Consider the following 22765-nt stretch of genomic DNA (forward strand, 5'->3'; position numbering starts at 1 on the left):
TTGCTCAGGTGCTCAACATCAGCCACCACGTTCTGCACAGCATCATTCGTCTGCTTAACCTGAACTTTTAAATCAGATAGAGCTGGTATTACCGCACTGTCCATTGCTGCTTTGACTGCAGATAAAATAGCAGCATCAAAGTGTTGTTGTTGTTCTGCTAATGCTACACGTACAGCCTTCAGGATAGCAGCATCCAGTTCTGGCATGACACTCACGGTTTCCTTCGGTTTCTTTTTTTCTGGTGACGATTTTTCCAGTCCCCTTTTACCCAACATGATGGTAGTCGACATTAGGTAGGCAAACTGTGTAAAATAAACGGCAGTTTTCAGAAATATATTAAATTAGGAGGGTTACGAGGCAGAGCTCGGAAATCTACGTCTGCATAGCTGGGCACGGTCACGTGACTCCATTATCTATCTGTTTATAACAGCTGTGTTGTTCTTTGTGCCACCATATACAGTACCTATACCAGAGTCTTCCATGACCCTTTGAACTTGATGTTGACATTTTGATACTTCTGTTCCCACTGCCTTGGCCTATTTTCATTATACAGACAGCTGTGCATTTATTTCATATCTTGCAAAAGATACTCACAATTCAAATGTAATTATCTAATTTGCATTTGGGATGTTGAATGAGGGGAACGCCCCTTGAAAGTCGACCTGCCTGCCTAAGCTGACAGTGGGTTAAGTTTGTGGTCTTCCCCACAGATGCAGAGCAACACCAAGGCAAGAGGCTTCAAGCTAAAGGACAGGACAGGAGGTACTAGTATGAGTTGTACCCTGAGTGTGTGTTTATTAGGAAAGAAAATAAAGCTTGTATTATTAGTAGTATTATTAGTTGTACATACATTAGTTGTACATACATCATCAATAAAGCTACGTATGAGCATATATAGGTTATCCATGAGTGGAATAGCGTTTATTAAAATTATCTATTTATACATTTTTTTAATAGAATATACTGTTGGTCTAATTTCTTCTATTAAAAGAAAGTCTGACCAAATTCTTTGTGAATGGTCTATTTTAACCCTTGTCTAGACTGTTTGGTACGAGAAATATTGTGTATTATTTCTGTAACAAAACTAAAGTCTGCTGTGCTGTCAAACTCAACACCACAACACCGCGCTATGCATCTGTTATGGGCAGGAGTATGACAGTGCCACCTAAAGGTGATACACTGAAATTACACTCTCAGTCAGAGGAAGACAGTGAGACTACTGTATTACCTCACCTCATCATTAAACCTCAAAAGTATTAATTTACTACAATGACTTAAACATAAACAACATACGAGTTTACAGAAGGAATGTTATTAAATCTGCATGAAAATACACTGAGAAAAAACTTAACATATCAGGACAAAAGTAATGCAATGAACACAGAGACAACTAGTCAGCTATTCACCTTTATGCAACTCTGAACTTGGGTAGGGCACTGTTAAGTTATATCTAACAGGAGTTGTATATGCATTCAGATGAATTATGAACACACACATACATACTACTACAGCAATGGGTTGGTAATGTAAAAATCCAGCAATTTATTTACAAAACACAACCACAGAAAAAAAATCTGGACAAAAAGTTGGACTCCACCCTCCAGATAAAAACCCAAATATTCACAGTCTACAGAATAAAGACGGCAAGTTCATCAAAAATATTATTACATTACAAAAATCAACACAAATAGTTTCACTAGAACGACAAACATTTCTGCCACCATTAAGAAAATGTAAAAAAATAATCTTTGCAATTGTTTTTTCTAACACATGCATGTATGCATGTATGTACGCATGTTTAGTGTTTAAACCACATAACTCTATAATTGCAACCCATACACTGTATATTAATGGACGATTGGCTTACCTATTACAGTATGTAATCACATCTACAGTCATTGGTATTTCCTTAACAAGACACTGTGTTAAAGATGTGAGTCTTTAATGTGTGCTTGCATTAATGGGACGATTAGCCAACAGTAATGACAACAGAATGTAGTCTTTCCCATAATACGGCACTGTTTTAAAGGTGTTAGTCTCTGTGCACCTACTTGTGGCGGTGGGATGATTAGCCAACCACATGTACAGTCACTGTTCAAAAGGAGTAGCTGTGTGCACATTCTACCCAATGGCTCAGGTGCAGGACAATAAAAGCATAAATCCAAATAGATTGAATAAAGTCACACTGCTTGTCTTCTGTGTCGGCTTTAATAACAAGAGCACAACGTTTCGACCCTCATGTCTTCATCAGGCAAAGTGACTTCATCAGACTTGGCCTGATGAAGAACTGAGGGTCGAAACGTTGCGCTCTTGTTATTAAAGTCACCACAGAAGACAAGCAGTGTTGCAGACTTTATTTACTCTATTTGGACATGTACAGTTATTGCCTTAATTAATACGCCACTGTGTTAGAGGTTTGAGTCTCTTTCTCTGTGCGAGTGGTGCGCTTGCTTGTGGTAGTGTGCCACGTTGCGTATGGTGACGAAAGTGAAGTAGGTCCCCGCAGCGTATAGCAGAGCCGTGATGAGTCCGAACAGGGCCACGGCCGCGTCCCCTCCCCCCACGTCGCAGTTCATCCAGGTGTACCCCCTCCCTGCGTACAGACGCTCCCGCCTCTGGCACACGTCCGTCGCGTTGACGCTGATGACGAAGTGCAGGTACAGCCCCACGGCCACCACGTAGCCAATGCCCCCCACCAGCTGGAACACAAACTGGCCAACCAGCAGCTTCCTAGAGAGCAGGTAGGCGGGCTTTGTGCCCGACACGACGAATAGCAAGGAGATGACGCCCATGGTGAGGCTGAAGGCCACTCCGCCGTAGACGCCCGGGGCGCGCATCTGGCTGAACTGCATGTCCAGGTCCCGCACCTGACCAGGTGAGAGGAGACGCCAGGAGAGAGGAGACGAGAGGAGAGAGGAGACAGAAGACATGTGAGAGAGGCAGAGAGAAAATCACAAAAAAATCATCACAAGAATCAAAAGCTTCAGGAGAAAGAAATAGTGGAGAGATTTTTTTTTTTATCCTGGAGATCCATCCAAATATAACGCAAAAGTAACGACTAACGCAAAAAGTTACTTTCCATCAGAGGTAGAGTAAGGCACTACCTTTTTGAGAGCGTAACGAGTAACGAGCACACACTACTTTTAAAAAGTAACTTCCCCATCACTGGGTATGTGTAGGTGTGTGTGTGTGTGTGTGTGTGTGTGGGTATGTGCAGGGGCATAGCAGCAAATTGTGGGCCCTATGTACATTCAGCTCCAATGGACCAATCCAGCCATATATCTACATAAATCGAACTGTATACCTGGGGCCCTGGTAACTCAGTCACACTTTACCCCCCTGAATGACACCCCTGTGCATGTGTGTGTGTGTGTGTGTGTGTGTGTGTGTAGTTTCCCAGGACGTGGATCTCTGGTGCTGTAGTCCGTACCTGCTGCAGCTCGGTGCCCTGAAAAGGGATCTGGGCGTTGATGTTGAAGCCGCCTGACATGCCGGCGGAGGACATGCCGGACATGGAGAGGTGCGCCGCCACGATGCACACCAGCACCAGCGCGTTGGTCAGCACGGCGCAGATCAGCACGATACCTGCAACGAAACAGACGCCCTTTACATGTACAGCATATGGGTGCATGGAAAACATACAGTAGAATGGCTTAACTAAGGGCCAAGCGGTCAAAATCTATACCAGTGGGGGCAATAAAGGAGGGAGATCAAATTACTTCATGTTTTTCTGCACCCTAAAACACTATTAAGCATATAATAGCATACGGAGGAGAATATTTCAATATTGTTTGGAGTAGGTTCAGGTAAATGCTAGCTTATATATCAACATAAAACCTTGTAGAAAAAACACACACAATTAATGTGAATATCACAGAGCAGAAAGCAGGACATAACTGCATGCCTGATCTGCATGCCATTTTCAGTCAATATCACACAAAGAAATAGTAACTATGCCCGACTGTACAATACCTGACACCATGACTGTGATTTGAGCACTGAGTGCATCGCAGGTTCAACACATGCAAACACGAAACTGAAGGGTGCTCAGTATAACAGGTGTAATGCACTGTAATCACCCATCACACCCCACTTAGTGATTTGTCTGGCTTACCCCAATTCATACACCTCTGAGCTTCTGGATATAGTAGCTAGGAAGTAATTGTATCAGTGGTACATATGACATTTAGCCATACAATATCATTAAATACATATTGTACCATGGACCACAAAGGGACCTCACCTCAGGTATTTCGATAAGATTTTCCTCAGCGGTTATATTTATGAAAAAAAAAAAAAACACTTCGACTTGCTCTTTCGCTTAAAGACACGCATGTTCCTGAGTTGAGAACAGCCTGAGTCAGTCGAAATATGACCATACAGTAAATTTCTGACCAACAAGTATCATAAAAGAAGTTTATAATCTGTGTACGCGCGTGTGTGTGTGTGTGTGTGTGTGTGTGTGTGTGTGTGTGTGAAAAGACAGGGCATAGTGACCTACATATACTCCCTAGGTTACCAAAGTTGGTATTTGATGCCCTCTGCTGCACAGAGACATGACTAATTATTTACCAACATGCTCATGACATGAAACGTAAGGCATATACACATCTGCAATAAGGAAACAGTGGAGCAGTGATGAGGCCAATGACAAGACACAAGAGAAAGGACCTCACTCTATTCAAAATCAGGGTTTGCGCATTAGAATTCAGTCATATTCTTATTGCTATATTCTATTAAATGTTCCTTTCAAGAAACATGAATGGGAAAATCTCTTGAAGGCTACTCTCCTCCTGAGAAATTCCTACATTGTGATGTGAGAGTTCACATGTGAGACATGGTGAATTTTCTTTGGAAATATATTATGTGCAAATAATGTTGGCGAAATCAAATGTGTATCCCTTATACGTACTGTAAACACATTCATGTTTAAAACATCCAGTACCAACACAACTTTTTTCAAAAATAGAAATGCTTAAAGACTGAAGTGGCAAAAACATCCCTATATAGTACACCAGGGAGTGTCTGACCAACTCTTCTCCGATATAAATCTTCTGACAGCATTTTTGCTTGTCTGCAGGCGCTGTTGTCGATGCGTTCACTTGAGTGATCTCAGCATCCAGAAAGCAAAAGGCCTTTCACACTTGCAGAACACATTGGCCACTCGTCGCGCCAACAGCAACAATGGGGCAGCATTGTGTTATGGGGAATAACACTGAGTGTTCGCGCTTCCTCACAGCTCAGCCAGTGAGCATTTGATAATACACAGCCATTACTGTGCCATTAGGTTGGTGTGGGAAACCCCAGCAGCCGTGAAACCAGTTTGACAGGACAGGCCATCGGAGGAGGGCCCAGGTGTAGAAATAAGAGGATAGCCTCACAAATTAAGTGAAACTCATTCTAATGCACAAAACAGAGTCTTATGACTGACTGGGGGATAAATACTTTTGCACTTTGACCACAACAAAACATGTTACTCTACTGCAGGGGTGTCAAATTCAAATTGACTGAGGGCCAAAATAAAAATCTGGAACGAAGTTGTGGGCCAAACTCAACAATTATTTAAAAAAAATGGACTAAGATTGTGAATGCATGCACTTCATACTCATTTCACATACACTCTTTCCCATCATATTTGTTAGTTCAAATGTGTCTGCACATCCTGTGACACAGCAAATTTCATGTTCAAGTCACGTTACGCTATACATTAATGGTGTATGTGGGCCAACTGTAATAGACATTTGAAGTGATCTCGCGGGCCGACTGAAATGGCTTCGCGGGCCAAATTTGGCCCCCGGGCCTGAGTTTGACATCCCTGCTCTACTGCTTCTGTATTAAAACATCTGATAGCGATTTGTTTTTAAGCAGTTGGAGGAATGGCCCTGATTTCAATGCCACCCTTTTATTAGAGAGAAAAGGCCTAACTTCATTCCTCAGCTTCAGCTACTATGTACTGCATTTAAACAGTTTGTACAATAGACCTACCTGCCTGACCGCCTGACTTCAAAGTACCTCACCCACATCTACAAGGGTCACCAGCTTTCCAAGTGCTACTCAGTCAGTCACTTATTGTGTCAGCATGTCCAAAATGCCCTTATGAACAGTAGACTACTGTCCAAGTGAGAGCTGTGATTTTCTGTGAACTATATGCGTGAACTTTTCTGAATGACTGTACTGGAAAACTAGCTACCAGCTGGTTGTAAATATTGCACATTACAATTGCTTACTTTATATTTATTATTATTTCACAATGCTACTATGTCAGAATCATCACAATAGGACATAACTGAAAATGCACAACAATACCTCTTCTTAATACATGTTCTATGTATGTCTGCTGTTGCCCAGCCTTGCACTTTATATGTCTGTAAGGGTATTGTATATGCACTCTAGGTGTAATGCATGTGTACTGTCTATGTCTAATTGTCCATGTCCACACCTAAAGTCTATGTCTATGTCTGCACTGGAAAGTAAGAAACGTAATTTCAATTCTTTGTATGACCAGTGCATGTAAAGAAATTGACAATAAAACCGACTTGACTCTTACAGTAAGAGTCTTACCTCTCCGTGAGCATATGTTGGTGCACTTGGACACATTGCTGTCCTCTTGGGGGGCAGGCCTCTGTCTCTGCCTTTCTCTCTGTCTTGGAGCCGGTTCTGCGTTGGGGTAGTAGGGAGGTTGGCTTGATGCACTGAAGTAATGAAAAAGAAAAATACTTTCAGGAGAGGAAAAATGACACATTGCACATTGGGGAATATCAAGAAACTTCATGACTTCATGCAAAAAAGAGACACAGGGTGTTATTTACAAGCTATGAGCCGGGGGATAGGTGCAAGACAAATGAGTCAGGTAAATAGGACAATGATGGTAAACTAGACAGTGAAATAATTTCAATAATAACAAAAACAATGTTTTCAAAAAAGAAAGAAACTGAGATTGGAGAGTTCAAAACATGATTAGTAGCCCAAGTTGAACATGAATGGCGCATCATTTATTATGGACAACCTGTTATGGACAGCCCGTAACTTTAATTTCTGTCAATAATGAATAATCACAGAATGATAATCATATGTCTATCACGATAGATGATGCTCAATAAAGCACCTGTCGCTTGGTGGCGGTCTGTCTTCATAGTAGTCCCGCCTTGCATTCCCCTCTCGGTGGTCTCTGGGCTCTCTTCCACCGCGTTGGTCCCTGTGCCCGTGATAATTCCTAGGTGGGTGGCTCATATCTGTTCATTCATCGAGGAGAAACAAATATGTTTTCGTTTACTGACGTAACCGAAACTACGGCGTCCTCTCTCTCGTCCCTGTCATAAGCTCAGCCAGCAGCTTGTCATGCGTTTGTCAATCCGTTTGCATTACAAATACAATTTCTTAACAGGAGAAACAAAAACAGAATTGGAACAACAAAAACAGGATAATTTCAACTTCTTCCGGGCATGTTTGCAAAGTTAATAGAATTACATAATCTTCAATTCAGTATGTCCGTCTTGAGAAAACAAGTAGGCCTAGGTCAAGACGTCAACATGCCATAGGTGAAACCATGCCAGAAGCCTTTCAACCAAAAGGAAATTTGGATAACCTATTTGCCCAACCGCCAACTATGTAAACATTTGGCCCAGGCAGGGAAAAGGTACAGAATCACTTACCCTTATCTCGGTGGACATTGATTGCAGAATGTTGATCTTTACGCGTGCTTTATTATTTCCGCATATCCACTGACTGTGGTCTCGCGATTACCTGTTGCGCAGCGGGCCCCACCCTGGAGATTAGGCGGAACCCAGGTGCGTCGTAGAGAAGAGGCGCGCGCAGGTTGCTTGGCTACAGCAGTAAAGTTGAGAGAATATTGTTGTTTCGGGACAGAGACCCTCGTTATCGAGAGTAGAAGATCCCTCTGTCCCGGCCAGTGGGTAGTGCAAGGTGGAGGCGTGAATTGGGGGCTTTGTCTGTCGTCGCTGACTCTGTGCGCGGGAGGAGGACCTCCTCGGTGTTTTTTCCCCCCTCGGGTGTTCTTCTGCTAGCCAGCGGGGCATCCATTCCGTGGCTCGAGGAATGTGGCAGTTTAAATGCGAGCTGGTTGGCACCGGTTCAGGGCAACCCTTGCAGAATGTAACCCACTATATATCAGACATACGCCCTTGTTCCAGTCCTGCCAACAGACTTGCTTGCTGGCATAGCTAGACAAGCAGTTCTTCTGTCTGTAAATGTTACACACCAAATTACGACTCCTCCTTCATGGTCTTCTTCTTCTTTTGCACAAAAAATAATGAATAAAATAAAACTTGTTAAGTTGTCTGTGAAACAGTCTGGTATGATGGCCCTCGTCTTTGCCTGTGCCAGCTCTCTGCCAATGTAGAGGGGGATACAGTTAATTGCTTAATTGATTAATTAAGCTGCTTAATTGATATCCTGGTGCACTTGTAGGGGTGGGCTTAAAAGTGGTGTTAGAAGTCATGATGCTTTTGGTTTGTCATTTACTTGACGTCAAACAGGCAGCTTGTACTGGTAGTTGGTCTACATTAGGCTACATTTCAAGAAAACACACACTGGTGTAAGGAAATCACAAACAATACCATTGCTGAGCAACAGTCTTTAGAAAATGGATGGTGGTGGCTTTGAGGATCTTGAACTTCGTGAAGCACAGAGAGAGTACCTGGACTTCTTGGATGATGATGTACGAGATGAGGCTTGTTTTATGCCAGTTTCGTGTTAAATTTCACTTTTTCTTTTGTATTATGTACTAATTGGAGTAATCACAGTCCTAAATTCCAAATAATTTGTAACTTCTCAGCCTTGTTTAATAATGGGGCCCATGACTATGAAGATGAATGTGTAATGTTTGCCCTAAATAATGTGTTTTATTTGCTCTCCACAGCAAGACCAAGGAGTGTACCACGAGAAGGTGCGCAGCATGATATCTGAGGGCCAATGCAGACTTGTAGTCAACATAAATGACCTGCGGCGCAAGAATGAGAAACGAGCCAGGGAGTGAGTTTTTCATCAAACTTATTAAAAGGGCACACTACTTTGAGAAGTCCGCACATTTAAAATCCCCTTATTCTTTTTTTTATTTTTTTTATTCCCTGGCAGGATAGGATGACGTTTTCTACTGTTGTCTTCATAATTAAAGAAAATCAAGAAAAAAGGATTTAAAGTGTGCGGACTCCTCACTCTAAAATTATAGTCAGCTGTCCTGCACCTTTTCCTGGGATGTGCACAATCTTAACCTTCAACACACTACTTTGAGAGTATCCATATGCACTCAAACCTAGTAGGCATGTACAGCGATAATACCTTTGCGCACATGTTGATTCGGTCATCTACAGTACAATGTCTTTGTTTGTCTTCAATATTCTACCCCGTCTATTCCCTCCATTTCTCATACATGTACAGAGATAATACCTGTGTTCATGTTGAATCCGTCATCTGCAATGTGCGATTTCCTTCAATATTCTACTCTCCAACACCTCACCCCTTCTATTCCCTCCATTTGTCATGCACCTGTATCCCTCTCCCCCTCTCTCAATGTGTTTTTTCTCTTCAATATTCTACCCCCCTCTATTCCCTCCATTTCTCATGCATGTGCAGATAATACTTGTGTTCATGTTGAATCTGTCATCTGCAATGGTTTTTTTTCTTCAATATTCAACCCCCATTCCCAGGTTGCTGAATAATGGCTTCTCAGAGCTGGGAGCATTCCAGCGTGCGCTGAAGGACCTGGTTTCCTCTGTAGATGCCACGTTTTCCAAACAGTTCGAGGAGTTCCATGTGGGTTTCCAAGGAAGCTTCGGCAACAAACATGTGACCCCGCGCTCCCTCAGCGCTCGTTTCCTAGGCAGCCTTGTGTGTGTGGAAGGCATTGTCACCAAGTGTAAGAACTTACTTTTTTGCGTAACCTTCACCATGCGTATGGTTTATAATTAACTAGCTAACCCATTACCACTTTCTTGAGTGTCCCAAGGGACCAGGTAGTTGGTGGTTTAGGACAATGTTTCTCAACAGGGGTGCCAGGGCACCTTGGGGTGCTGCGGGCCCCCTTCAGGAGTTCCGCGGAAACATGGCTGATAAATAAAATGATGTAATATAATACATATTTGTCTAAATTGATAAGTTAATGCTAGTCAGTGGAATCTTTCATCTGCCATTTACGCACAATAAAGTAAATATAGGTCACCCCAGTCAGCTGCAACTTCGAACGTAGGTCATGTGACGTTTCCAAATGTGTTTCTTTTCTAAGCTTGTGTGGTTTGGGATGCAATGCCATGTTACGGCTTGTTGGTTTGGGGTGCCTTGAAATTTTTCATGAATTGAAAGGGTGCCTCGCCTTAAAAAAGGTTGAGAAACACTGGTTTAGGAAGTAGACCAGTGAAGCTATCTCCAGTAATAAATGGCAGCTCTCCCATTTGAAGGTTCATTAATCTAATAGTCTTTCTTAACAGGGGCTCTACAGCCCCCATGGGGCTTTTAGGGTGCCCTTGGGGGGCATTGAGAGGGAGACATCTGTGAGGTGGTGCACTCAGTTGCAAACTATTTAAGCTCATTTCATTCAAGCAGCGCGTTGGCAGACTCAAGATGAGGTCAGCCATTTTCAATGTGCAGTGAGTTGTCAGTACCTGGTGACACATTTTTTTTCTTTCAGCTCCTTCCAAGATGTGAGCCAATGAAATGGGGGCATGGTTTTGTTACAAATTGTTATTTTGTGTAGAAGTCTTGCACTCCTTCTTTGGCCAGGGGTGTCGGAATGGAACCTCTGGGTCACTAACGTTGGATACAATAAAGTTCCCACACACACACATTGTCTTGTCTCTTGGTTGTATGTTGTAAAAAATGTCTTAACATTCTCCAGATCATCCTAAAAGTATTTGATGTGGTGTAAGATGCTGCTTCTGATGCTGCATAACTTTTGAGATAATATTTGATGATGCAGATGCATTTGAGTGAAATGAACACTGTCTGTCTGTGTGTCTGTCTGTGTGTCTCTGTGTCAGGTTCTCTCGTCAGGCCGAAGATTATGCGCAGTGTCCACTACTGTCCCGCTACCAAGAAAACGTTAGAGAGGAAGTACACCGACCTCACTTCCCTTGACGCCTTCCCCTCCAGCTCCATCTATCCCACCAAGGTGAAATACATTTTAAAAATCAGGTTTATGGACGGATGACATTTGTCTACTAAGGCAAATATATCATAGTACCTCACTGGGATATCATAAACAATCATACCCTTTTTGGGGGTAAAAGTGTGCGTGTGTGTGGCTGCGTGTGAGTGCTGCAAATATAGAGGGTGCTTTCATAATACAAGGACATAAAATGCATTTAGGAAATGTCAGTACTGTTTGCATATTTTTGGTACAAATTAGCAATGTAATGAAGTCTGTCTGTGTGTCAGTGTCTCTCTGTATGACATTCTCTGTGTGTCTCTCTCTCTGTGTCTCTCTCTCTGTCTGTCTGTCTGTCTGTCTGTCTCTGTGTGTCTCTCTCTCTGTGTCTCTCTCTCTCTCTGTCTCTCTGTCTCTCTGTCTCTCTGTCTCTCTGTCTCTCTGTCTCTCTCTCTCTCTCTCTCTCTCTCTCTCTCTCTCTCTGTCTCTCTCTGTCTTTGTCTTGTCTGCACGTGTGAAGGATGAAGAGAACAACCCTCTGGAGACGGAGTTTGGCCTGTGCCGCTACAAGGACCACCAGACGCTGACGGTGCAGGAGATGCCGGAGAAGGCCCCGGCGGGGCAGCTGCCGCGCTCCGTGGACATCATCGCCAACGACGACCTGGTGGACAAGGTGAAGCCGGGCGACCGCGTGCAGCTGGTGGGGGTCTACCGCTGCCTGCCTGCCAAGCAGGGAGGCTTCACCTCCGGGACATTCAGGTAACATGGGAACATTGGGAACATTGTTGCATGGGTTAAAGAGTACGGTATGTCTGTGTCTGTCTGTCTCTTTTTAAAGAGAGACTATATAACGTACTGGCTTTGTCATGATGCATCCTTGTGCTGGTGGGGGGGGTCTACCGCTGCCTGCCTGCCAATCAGGGAGGCTTCACCTCCGGCACCTTCAGGTCAGAGTTCACGGGTTAAAGAGATTTTTTTTTACTGTTCAAGGTCGATCTGTAGAGGAATAAGTCTTGTACTCCTCGCCCAGACACTGGGTCCAGAGCTTGTACAGGCGAGTCTAATGATGCCATATGTGAGGGAATATGACAGAATCTCTGTGTGTATTATTTTTTAAAGAGATACTATGCAACTTATTGGCTTTGGCATGGTGCAACCTTGTGCCGCTGGTGGGGTCTACCGCTGCCTACCCACCAAGCAGGGAGGCTTTACCCCTGGCACTTTCAGGTTAGAGTTCATGCACTAGACTTGTTATTGTTTCACTATTTAAAGGTGCACTGTGGAATATTTTTAGCAGTTTATTTCCAGAGTTCAAGCTGCCCATTTAGAAATGTTACCTTTTCCACAAATACACTGTGTGCAGAATTATTAGGCAAACATGTTTTTTGACCATATTGTCTTTTTTATGCATATTTTCCAACAGCAATCTATATGAACATAAAAACCTATTGGATTTAAGCATTCCAGGTCATGCATATTTGTATAATAAGATGGGGGTGTGGTCGAAGGTGCCCAACACCTTATATCAGGTGTGCATAATTATTAGGCATATTTGTTTTCTTCTGAGAAAATGGGCCACAAAATAGATCTAACAAACTCTGAAATGTCTATAAATAATCTTGAAGTGTTCTAGAGGGATGTGGCTGTCTTGAAATTAGCAAGATGTTGGTCACGTTCGCACAGAACCATCAGATGCACCGTTACAAAGTCATCAGTCTCTTGAGAAAAGTCACTGCCAAACATTGAGAAGAATTTAACGTGAAACTACAAAAAATGTATTACCCTGCGGTCCTATCATATTCCAGGACAGAAACCAACACTGAGTGTCCAGAAGAACAGGGTATTGAGTGCTCAGAGACATGGCCAAGGTAAGAAGGGATGACACCAGACAACCATTCAACAAGTTAATGAAGTCAAGACTGGGTCAAAAATACCTGGGGACAGAGTTTTCAAAGGTATTATGGACTTGGGATAGTGACTCTTGACAGACAGGGTGGATGAACCCATGGCTGGATCTTTTAGAGGGAGAAAATTGCATATTCTACGAAGACAATGATATTTATGCAGTAATCTGGTGGTATTAGAGTGGAACTCAGGAACTGATCTGAGTGTGCACATTACTGATCTAGCCATAGGCTCATCAACCTGGTCCATTAACAGTCACTTTCACTAGTTCATAAAACCATTGAAAAAACTGTCTAAAGACATTTCATGACCCAGTCTTGACTTAAGTTTCTTGTTGAGTGGTCTTCAGGTTTCAGCCTGTTTTACCTTGGCCATGTCTCTGAGTGCTGAATACAATGTTCTTGTGGACACTCGATGTAGGTTTCAGTTCTGGAATATAACAGCACTGCAGGGTAATAGTTTTGTGGTAGTTTCATCTTCAATTCTTCTCAATCTGGCAGTTACTTTGCGAGCACATGTCATGTGACACTGATGGCTTGTAACGGTGCATTAGATGGATGTGACCAATATTTCAAGACAGCCACACCCCTCTAGAAGACTTCAAAATTGTTTATAGTCTTTACAGAGTTTGTTAGATCTCTTTCGTGGCTCATTTTCCCAGAGGAAAACAAAGTTGCCTAATAATTATGCGCACTAATTTTGCCCTGATATTGGGTATTGGGCTCCTTCGATCACACCGTCTCTTATTATACCAATATGCATGACCTGGAATGCTTAAATCCAATAGGTGTTCATGTCCATAAAGGGTGGTGGCGGACAATATGCATAAAACGGACGATATTGTCAAAAAACTTGTTTGCCTAATAATTCTGCACACAGTGTACTTAGGACTACCACCACCATCAAATTCTAAGTATTCATTATGGTTGGGAAAATCACACTTCATACATGAAAAATGGGATCTTCTCCATGGTCCGACATTTTGAATTTCTACAAGGTTTATTATTAGTTTATTCATGAAAAGATTAAATTTGGAAATGGGCAGCACAGTTTTAATGATCAGCGTAGTTGCAATACCTACTCTGGCAAATTTGCAAATTAGAAACGTTCATGAGAGTTATTTATACTTTTTAGAGATGTTATGTAACTTGCTGGCTTTGTCATGATGCAACCTTGTGCCTCTGGTGGGGGTCTACCGATACCAGGGAGCCTTCATCTCTGGCACTTTCAGGTTAGAGTTTACAGGATTAAGAGGAAAGTCTTTTGTGTTTTTATCATTTCCAGAACTATTCTCCTGGTGAACAACATAAAGCTGATGAGTAAGGAGATCGTTCCCACCTTCTCTGCAGATGACGTCAGCAAAATCAAGAAGTTCTGTAAAGTTCACTCCAAGGTGAGAACAGCACCCTCTGCTGTCCAGTAGTAGTAACAAGTGAGCTGATATCTTCAGACCTATTCAGACATTCTTTCTGACCACATGTCAAACAAAATGCCTTTATCAGCCTTATAATGCAGTAATATGGAATGGTATTGCTTTATGCCAGCCAGCCATGGACTAGCGGTTAGAAAATAGACTCACTCAACCACATGCTCAGATGCAGTATATGGTGCACTGTTGGACCACAGAGAATGCCTTTCAAATACAAGTACAAAGAACAAGTCTTCAAATTCATTTCTGTGGATTTCTGTGCAAAATGTTGTACTGTATAATTGTCCAAAGGAAGGAGGACTTAAAGTAGGCTATATAGAGTTCTTTTGGGTGTAAAATGTCCTTACATTGTTTAGGTTGTACGAAGACTAAAAGTAAATAGTCAGTATGACATTGTGTGTGTGTGCGCGCATGCGTGTGTGCGTGCGTCCGTACATGCATGTCAATTACATTATAATTTGTATGGATTTTTTTTTCTATGGATCCTTTTTATGCAGGATGTGTTTGAGCACCTGAGCCGGTCGCTGGCTCCCAGTATCCATGGCCATGAGTACATCAAGAAGGCCATCCTCTGCCTGCTACTGGGCGGCAACGAGACCAACCTGGAGAACGGCACACGTATCCGTGGAGACATCAACATCCTTCTCATTGGTGGGCCATGCTTTGTCCAAGCTTGAACTTCGATTTTAAGAATTTTATGTGCTGCTAATGGCAATTATCAGGATAATGGCTACATTTACATGACTATTTTAATTCTGAATTAACTTTCTTTAATCCTGAATAAAGCTTAATTATGCCTTGAAAATGTCATGTAAACACTCCACAATTCAGAATGAAATGAAAGATCAAAGCAAAATTGATGGATCTATTTAATTCTGAACTATTAAAATTAAAAACGTCATGTAAACGTAGCAATTGATGGATATTGTATTGAACAGCACAGTTGTTTCCTTGCTGCTGCTGGTACTGCTGCAACAAGCTGCTTCTAATTCCTTTTGTATTGCATTCAATTACCCAGCTGTTTATCAATTAGCATTCCTCACTTGAAAAGCATGATGACTACGAACTGCACCTGAAAAGGCATGAATAACACGTCCCTGCTTCTTGTTGCTAGGTGATCCGTCGGTTGCTAAGTCACAGCTTCTGCGTTATGTGCTGTTCACCGCGCCGAGGGCGATCCCCACCACTGGACGAGGGTCATCCGGAGTGGGGTTGACCGCAGCTGTCACAACTGATCAGGAGACCGGTAAAACACCAGCCTTCTCACACAAGATTTTGACTTGATTTGAAAGATTTAATTTATGATTTCTGTAACTGCAGATGACAACACTACATAAGGATGAAGTAGACTAAATACAGTATGCTATTGTCGTTAAAAAATCCACATTCAGTGTAAAGTACTTTGACAGGGTTAGATGCATAACATTGAGGATGACTGAGTTGAAATAACTCACAGCACACACTAGCATTGTCTATTCCACTTTTTTACTATTCTTTTTTTTTGTCCTCTGCTATGTCATTATCATACAGCTGAGTGTGTCCTGGATGATGCTGTGGTTGGCATGTTTCACTTTTAGTAATTCTCTGCATGTGATGAATAAAACTGATTGAATCCTGGTACCTCCACTTTCCCTTTTTTTATATTTCTCCCTCTGCCTCTCCTCTCCTTCATCCTTCTTTTTTATATTCCTTTGTCTCCCCTCTCTGTCATCATTCCATCATGGTCGTTGCAGGCGAGCGGCGTTTGGAGGCTGGCGCCATGGTGCTGGCGGACCGAGGGGTGGTGTGCATCGACGAGTTCGACAAGATGTCTGACATGGACCGCACAGCCATCCACGAGGTGATGGAGCAGGGCCGGGTGACCATCGCCAAGGCCGGTATCCAGGCACGGCTCAACGCTCGCTGCAGCGTATTGGCTGCAGCCAACCCAGTCTATGGCAGGGTAAGATGGCCTCTGCCTTTACCTGGATGTTCAATGTGTTCTTGTGCTGGTGCATCACTTTTTGGATGGATGGATGGGTGGATTTTCATTGATGTTTGAAGCAGGTAGGTCTGCACACTGCCAATCAAGTCAAGTTCAAGTTCATTATAGCCAAATCAACAGTATAACATACAGTTGCTAGGAATGTCTTTGGTTTGCTCGTATATTTAACAACACAAATACATAAAGCTAAGACAAAGACAAGAAAACGAGAGGGGGCATAAATAAACAGGGAATTACGCATACAATAAACATTGAAAAGTGCAATAAGACATAATACAGTACATAGTGCAAGGTAGGCAGAGGTAGAAGGCCAGGCACTGGAGTGGCTGTAAAGTGCTAGTGCATGTTCAAGTTCAAGTAGCGGATGGCTTGTGGGTAGGTGTTGTCCCTAAAACGCGTGGTGTTGCATGGGATGCTGCTGTATCTTTTCCCTGATGGAAGGAGTGTGAATAGATGGTGTGCTGGGTGCGTGGGGTCAGAAATGATGTTCTTGGCTTTCCTGGCTATTCTGGTGTTGTAATGTGAGGCTAAGGTCGGAAGACTGTGACTGATGATTTTAGAGGCCCTGCATTCCCATCTCTCCAGTCGTTGCTTATCCTGGCTGGTGGTTCTGCCATACCAGACCAGGATGGAGAAGGTGAGGACTCTTTCAATTGTAGCTCAGTCGAAATGCATCATGCTTGCCTGATTGACTCCAAATTTCCTTAGCTGTCTGAGGAAGTATAATCTTTGGTGGGCTTTTGAGATGATGTGACTGATGTTCAGGTTCCGTGACAGTGACTGATGGATGGCAATAAGATCCAGGGTGATCGAAATGTTGCCTTTTAAATACTGGTAATAAAGTTTACTTTTTGGAACTCATTGGCAGTGTGCAGACCTCTACCTCCTTCAACTGTCTGACACTTTTGTCTGGCATCTGCAAAAAGTGTTTTTGGATGTGCGTACCCTACCCAAAACTACTGGATTTTCATTGATCCCAAGCTGGGATCCATTGTCCATGATCTTTATACAGTACTTATACACATTACATGCATCTGTATCTGTTTCTTTTCTTGAGCAGTTTATTAAGTCATCATAATGTTACAGTCCTTGCTACTTTGTTGTCTGGGGGAGGGCATCTGTTAAGTGCAGTGCAGTGTAGTGTAATGTAATGTTGCACATACACATGTGTGTCCACAGTATGACCAGTACAAAACTCCTATGGAGAACATTGGTCTGCAGGACTCTCTGCTCTCTCGATTCGACCTGCTGTTCATCGTGCTGGATCAGATGGACCCGGACAGCGATCGGCAGATCTCGGAGCACGTACTCCGGATGCACCGTTACCGCACACCTGGAGAGCCCGAGGGAACAGGTGAGCCAGAGGGGTATTCTAAGAAGCTAGTTCAGGAGTAAACCAGGTTAAGTTAAAAGGTAAATCACCTAATAGAAGAGCCTGAGGAAAATGAGGACTCTAGGCTCTTCTATTAGATGATTTACCTCTTAACTTAACCTGGTTTTCTCCGTTGACCTTCTTAGTACAGGCCATAGAGGTTAAAAGTCCCGGCCCCGCTGATGGTGGCACCACAGAGGTCCTCCTTTCTATGTTGCATTGGATAAAAGCCTCAGCTTAATGTAATTTCAGAAAATACTGTAACAGTTCAAAGATCCATGCACAGCTTCTAGGTGCTGGTCATTGCAGAAGTGTTCAATACTTCAAAAGAAAGAAGTTTAACACACACTTGGTTGACTTCTTTCTCATTTATTCAGAGCGCTCTGAATAAGCGAGCAAAAAGTCAAACAAGTGTGCGGTAAACGTCTTTCTTTTGAAGTATTAAAAAAATACTGTATACACCTTTATTATTTAGACAGGATGGTGGAGGAGACAGAAAATGAGACGTAATGGTACGGTGCACTAGCCCACTGAGCCGTGTCGCCCCCGTTATGTAATGTAATATATTCGTAGCTTTGGTGCTGAAGTATTACACGTGTCTGCATCTACAGCGATGCCCCTGGGAAGCACAGTGGACGTTTTTGCCACCGAAGATCCCAACATCACCGAGACAGCGGAACAGGAATTGCAGATCTATGAGAAAAAGGACAACCTGCTCCACGGCCACCGCAAAAAACGGTATCTATTATCCAACACTCACTCAGATGTACAGTACACTGCTACCTACACGCCATAACATGTAGTCAAACACCCAGAGTAGCATTGTGTCCTTTCTCAGTACACTTTCTTCTTCTTTTCTTACTGAGCCTGTAGCGCCTGTACCTCTAGTCTAGTACCTGCCATCCTCTCCTTGTGCTTGTGGCCTTCTGCCCCACTGATGGCCCACCTCTGTAAAGAAAACGATATAGCTTCCCCACTTTCAGACAACACAGAGCAAGTTTTGAGGGGCTTTTCCCAATTCAACAACCAAATTTCAAATGAGAAAATGACATTTTTGAATTGTGCTTTTGCAAGATCTTGAACAGAACTGCTATTGTCAATTATGTCTTGCAATGTCATCACAAGGCCACGTCACAACAAATTACTGTCAACTGTGTTGACATGGCAAGAAACGTCTTGAATCTAGATCTACTAGTTTGAGTTGGACCCTCTGTGTATGGTATGTGCTTCTAGGGAGAAGATCGTCACCATGGAGTTCATCCGCAAGTACATCCACGTAGCCAAGATGGTGAAGCCGGTGCTGACGCAGGAGGCCTCTGACTACATAGCGGAGGAGTACTCCAAACTACGCAGCCACGACCAGGTCAACCAGGAGTCTGCACGGGTCAGTACACACACGTGCACACACACACACACACACGCACGCGCGCGCACACACACACACACACACACACACACACACACACACACACACAGCGGAGGAGTACTCCAAACAACACAGCCATGACCAGGTCAAACGGGAGTCGGCACGGGTCGGTACTAACACAAACACACATAGACCTACACACTTGTGCACGTATGCACACATGCCTACATGCACACATACACACGTTTACACTATATACACACATATACGTACGCACACACACACACTCTCTCTTCTGATTCTTTATTTTGAGTAACTGATATACATTTATCATGGTACAATACACATTTTGGCTGAAAGGAATCTTGTACAAATCAACACAAAAGTGTTTCTGTTCATAATGCCCTAACGCGTATAGGCCTACACGCATGCACATACTGTATAAACACATGTCTACATGCACACATACACAAGTTTACGCTATGACACTCACACACTTAAGTTTCTTTATTTGCACTGACCGATATACATTGATCATGACACAATCCAAATTTGGCTTACAGGAGTCTTGTAACACACTAAAGTGTTTGTTTGTAATGCCCTAAGGATATAGGTGGCATTTACACACACACACACACACACACACACACACACACACACACACACACACACACACACACACACACACACACACACACACACACACACACCTGAACAACATTGTGTATTATTTATGTATATGCTGATTGACACCTTATTTGCCTTTGGGATCAATAAAGTTATTCTCCTCCACATGTATGTGCACACACACACACACACACACACACACACACACACACACACACACACACACACACACACACACACACACACACACACACACACACACACACACACACACACACACACACACACACACACACACACACACACGGTGCACATATGGTGAAGGTTAAGTTTAACATTCAAGTAAAATGTTTTGCAGGAGTGTGTCCGCCTCTGTGTCTGTCTCTGTGTCTGTGTGATTCGACTGGTGTGTTGTGATTAAAGACGATGCCTGTGACTGCGCGAGCACTTGAGACGATGATCCGGTTGGCCACAGCCCACGCTAAGGCTCGCATGAGCAAAGCCATCGAACTGAGCGACGCAGAGGCGGCCCTGGAGCTTATGCAGTTTGCCTACTTTAAGAAGGTACTGTATTGGCCCGAATATAAGACAGAGTTTTTGTTCTAAAAATAGTGCTATGAAAAGGGGTGGGTCGTCTTATTTTCAGGACCGTCTTCTATTCAGGCCAATACTGACTCTGACTGGGGAAATTACCTAGTTATACACTCACCTTCAATCTACACACATGGGAGTCAGTCAGAGACCTGTATTATTTACTCCCGTGTGTGTGTGTGTGTGTGTCTGTGTGTTTTCACGTCAATGTTTGATTGCAATTGCAGGTCTTGGAGAAGACAAAGAAGCATCATCAGGATGAGGAAATGGACGTTGATGCATCTCAAGAGACGCAGGAGACCCAGAGCCAAAGGAGTACAAGGTAAAATCTGTGTAATCTTCAGTAATGGTGCCAAGGTAAAATCTGTGTAATCTTCAGCCATAAGGAGAGAAGGCATGGCACATGCCACTCCAAGTGCAGTCACATGATGTGACGCCATTCTTGGTTATTGTAGGCTACTACGGCTACGACAGCCATGTTTGTAAATTTGTCGAACTGTGCCTATGCCAAAACTCATTCCTAACCCTAACCTGTCAGTGAGTGTGTGTCCACCAACCCAAAACATGGGGTAATTGTACAGTGCCTTAACTGTTTGAGCCAAGGCCGAAGGTGACTGCTGCATGGTTGTCGTTACAGGAAGAGAGGACGGGGTGGTAAAGATGATTTGGACAGCACTGAAGCAGGAGATGAAACGGACCCTTATGACTTTTCTCAAGATGAAATGAGTATGTATTATTTTGCAATCACACACTTATTATATGTATATATACCTGCAGTATAACATTTTATAATACAAATGACATATTCTATACTCATAAATGTGTTGTTCATATGTTACATTTCCCACAAGGAATGATTGAAGATGATATTTTTGTGTATTTATGTATGCTGCTGGACACCTTAATTTCCTTCAGGATTGATTAATTACTCTACTCTAATACTCTATTGTTTCGTCCACAGCCCAGGCTAGTCAGAGGTCTCAGCCCCCATCTCAACCATCATCTCAGAAGACAAAGACTCCTGTTAGTCAGGACAGGTACAGTATGCTTTGATGCATTCTTTGGAGCAGGATTCAATTACACCAATCAATGCCTAATTGAGCAAGCTTTAATCTTCACACCCAACTGGTTAAATGTGGTAGTGCCTTGCCATTCGAAATACACCAAGACAGGCCGTGCCTCCTGATTTGCCATTTTCCCATTTTGATGCCCATCTCCACCATCATGTAAGGTCATGTAACCTCTAAAACAGCATTGTACACATGTATTATAAGGTTGTAAGAAACATGTTGCTTTAAAAAAAAAAAAATCGTAAGACCTATCTTTAGCTATATTATGTTACATTGCATTTGGCAATGACTCTTTTTAACCATAGCAACTTCCAGTCGAGGTCTATCTCGCTATGCTGTCATGTTGCAATTTTTTTTTTTTCTTTAAACGTTCGCACCTTCCTGGAATCTGAGGAAGAATGCAAGGTCGAAACGGCATCATGCCAATGAATGAATAAAAGAGAAGAAAAAAGAACTCAAAGAGGAAAAATCAAAAGGAGTGTGCCAACCTTTTTTCAAAAAAAAGTATCGCGCTATACTGTCTGCTATCTCTGATTGCCCTCTTGTGTTCCTTTTTACTCAGACTAAAGTTGTTCAAGGCGGCTCTGCTGAAGGCCTTCAAGTCGACGCGGTCGCAGTCCATCGCCGTGTCTGAGCTGCTGACGCATGTGAACCAGGGCCAGAGCGACGACGCCTTCCAGCCGCGGGAGATTCAGCAGCTACTGGACCGCATGCAGGACGACAACCAGGTCATGGTGTCGGAGGACGTGGTCTTTCTAATCTAGAGGATCGCTGAGGACGTGGACGTGGACTTTCTAATCTAGAGGATCGCTGAGGATGTGGACGTGGACTTTCTAATCTAGAGGATCGCTGAGGACGTGGACGTGGACTTTCTAATCTAGAGGATCGCTGAGGACGTGGACGTGGTCTTTCTAATCTAGAGGATCGCTGAGGACGTGGACATGGTCTTCTAATCTAGAGGATCGCTGAGGACGTGGACATGGTCTTTCTAATCTAGAGGATTACGGAGAATTTACTATGAATTTAAGCCTTGAGAACTGAAGAAAAGACCCTTGAATGGCAAACTCAGTTTGTTTGTGTATGCCTGTCCAGGAAATAATATATTGCATCTTTGCTGTGGTGTCTGAGGACGTTGTCTGATCTGAGCACCATATGGGATGTTGTTGTGAATTGAATGTACACGTCTACAGGACTCAAGAAAAAAAGCACTTCGAAGAAAGAAAGAAAAGGCAAATATGTCCAATAAATTCTATTTTGCATCTGATCTGGATTAGCTTGATTTTTGTCCATTTACTACTTATAAATACATGTGTAATACGTGTG

At 43.1% G+C, this 22765-nt stretch overlaps 2 protein-coding genes across 2 annotated transcripts; one reads left to right on the top strand and one right to left on the bottom strand.

The window, feature by feature from the left end:
• Positions 1-2345: 2345 nt before the first annotated feature.
• Positions 2346-8249, bottom strand: si:ch211-191a24.4 (uncharacterized protein LOC100150331 homolog). Its single transcript, XM_063200123.1, has 5 exons — positions 7653-8249; positions 7106-7232; positions 6562-6692; positions 3431-3585; positions 2346-2867 (listed from the first exon to the last, which is right to left on the bottom strand). The coding sequence occupies exons 2-5, from the start codon at positions 7228-7230 to the stop codon at positions 2409-2411; spliced, it is 870 nt and encodes a 289-aa protein (XP_063056193.1). The 5' UTR covers positions 7231-7232; positions 7653-8249; the 3' UTR covers positions 2346-2408.
• A 237-nt stretch (positions 8250-8486) lies between these two features.
• On the top strand, positions 8487-22706 carry mcm3l (MCM3 minichromosome maintenance deficient 3 (S. cerevisiae), like). Its single transcript, XM_063200974.1, has 17 exons — positions 8487-8677; positions 8879-8991; positions 9666-9874; positions 10992-11122; positions 11619-11857; positions 14288-14396; positions 14930-15083; positions 15547-15678; positions 16166-16374; positions 17596-17770; positions 18400-18526; positions 19022-19172; positions 20205-20345; positions 20600-20694; positions 21010-21098; positions 21334-21409; positions 22005-22706. Exons 1-17 carry the CDS (start codon positions 8603-8605, stop codon positions 22204-22206), a joined length of 2427 nt encoding a protein of 808 aa, XP_063057044.1. The 5' UTR covers positions 8487-8602; the 3' UTR covers positions 22207-22706.
• Positions 22707-22765: the final 59 nt, after the last annotated feature.

Source organism: Engraulis encrasicolus, chromosome 6 (genome assembly GCF_034702125.1).
Source record: "Engraulis encrasicolus isolate BLACKSEA-1 chromosome 6, IST_EnEncr_1.0, whole genome shotgun sequence".
NCBI lineage: Eukaryota > Metazoa > Chordata > Actinopteri > Clupeiformes > Engraulidae > Engraulis > Engraulis encrasicolus.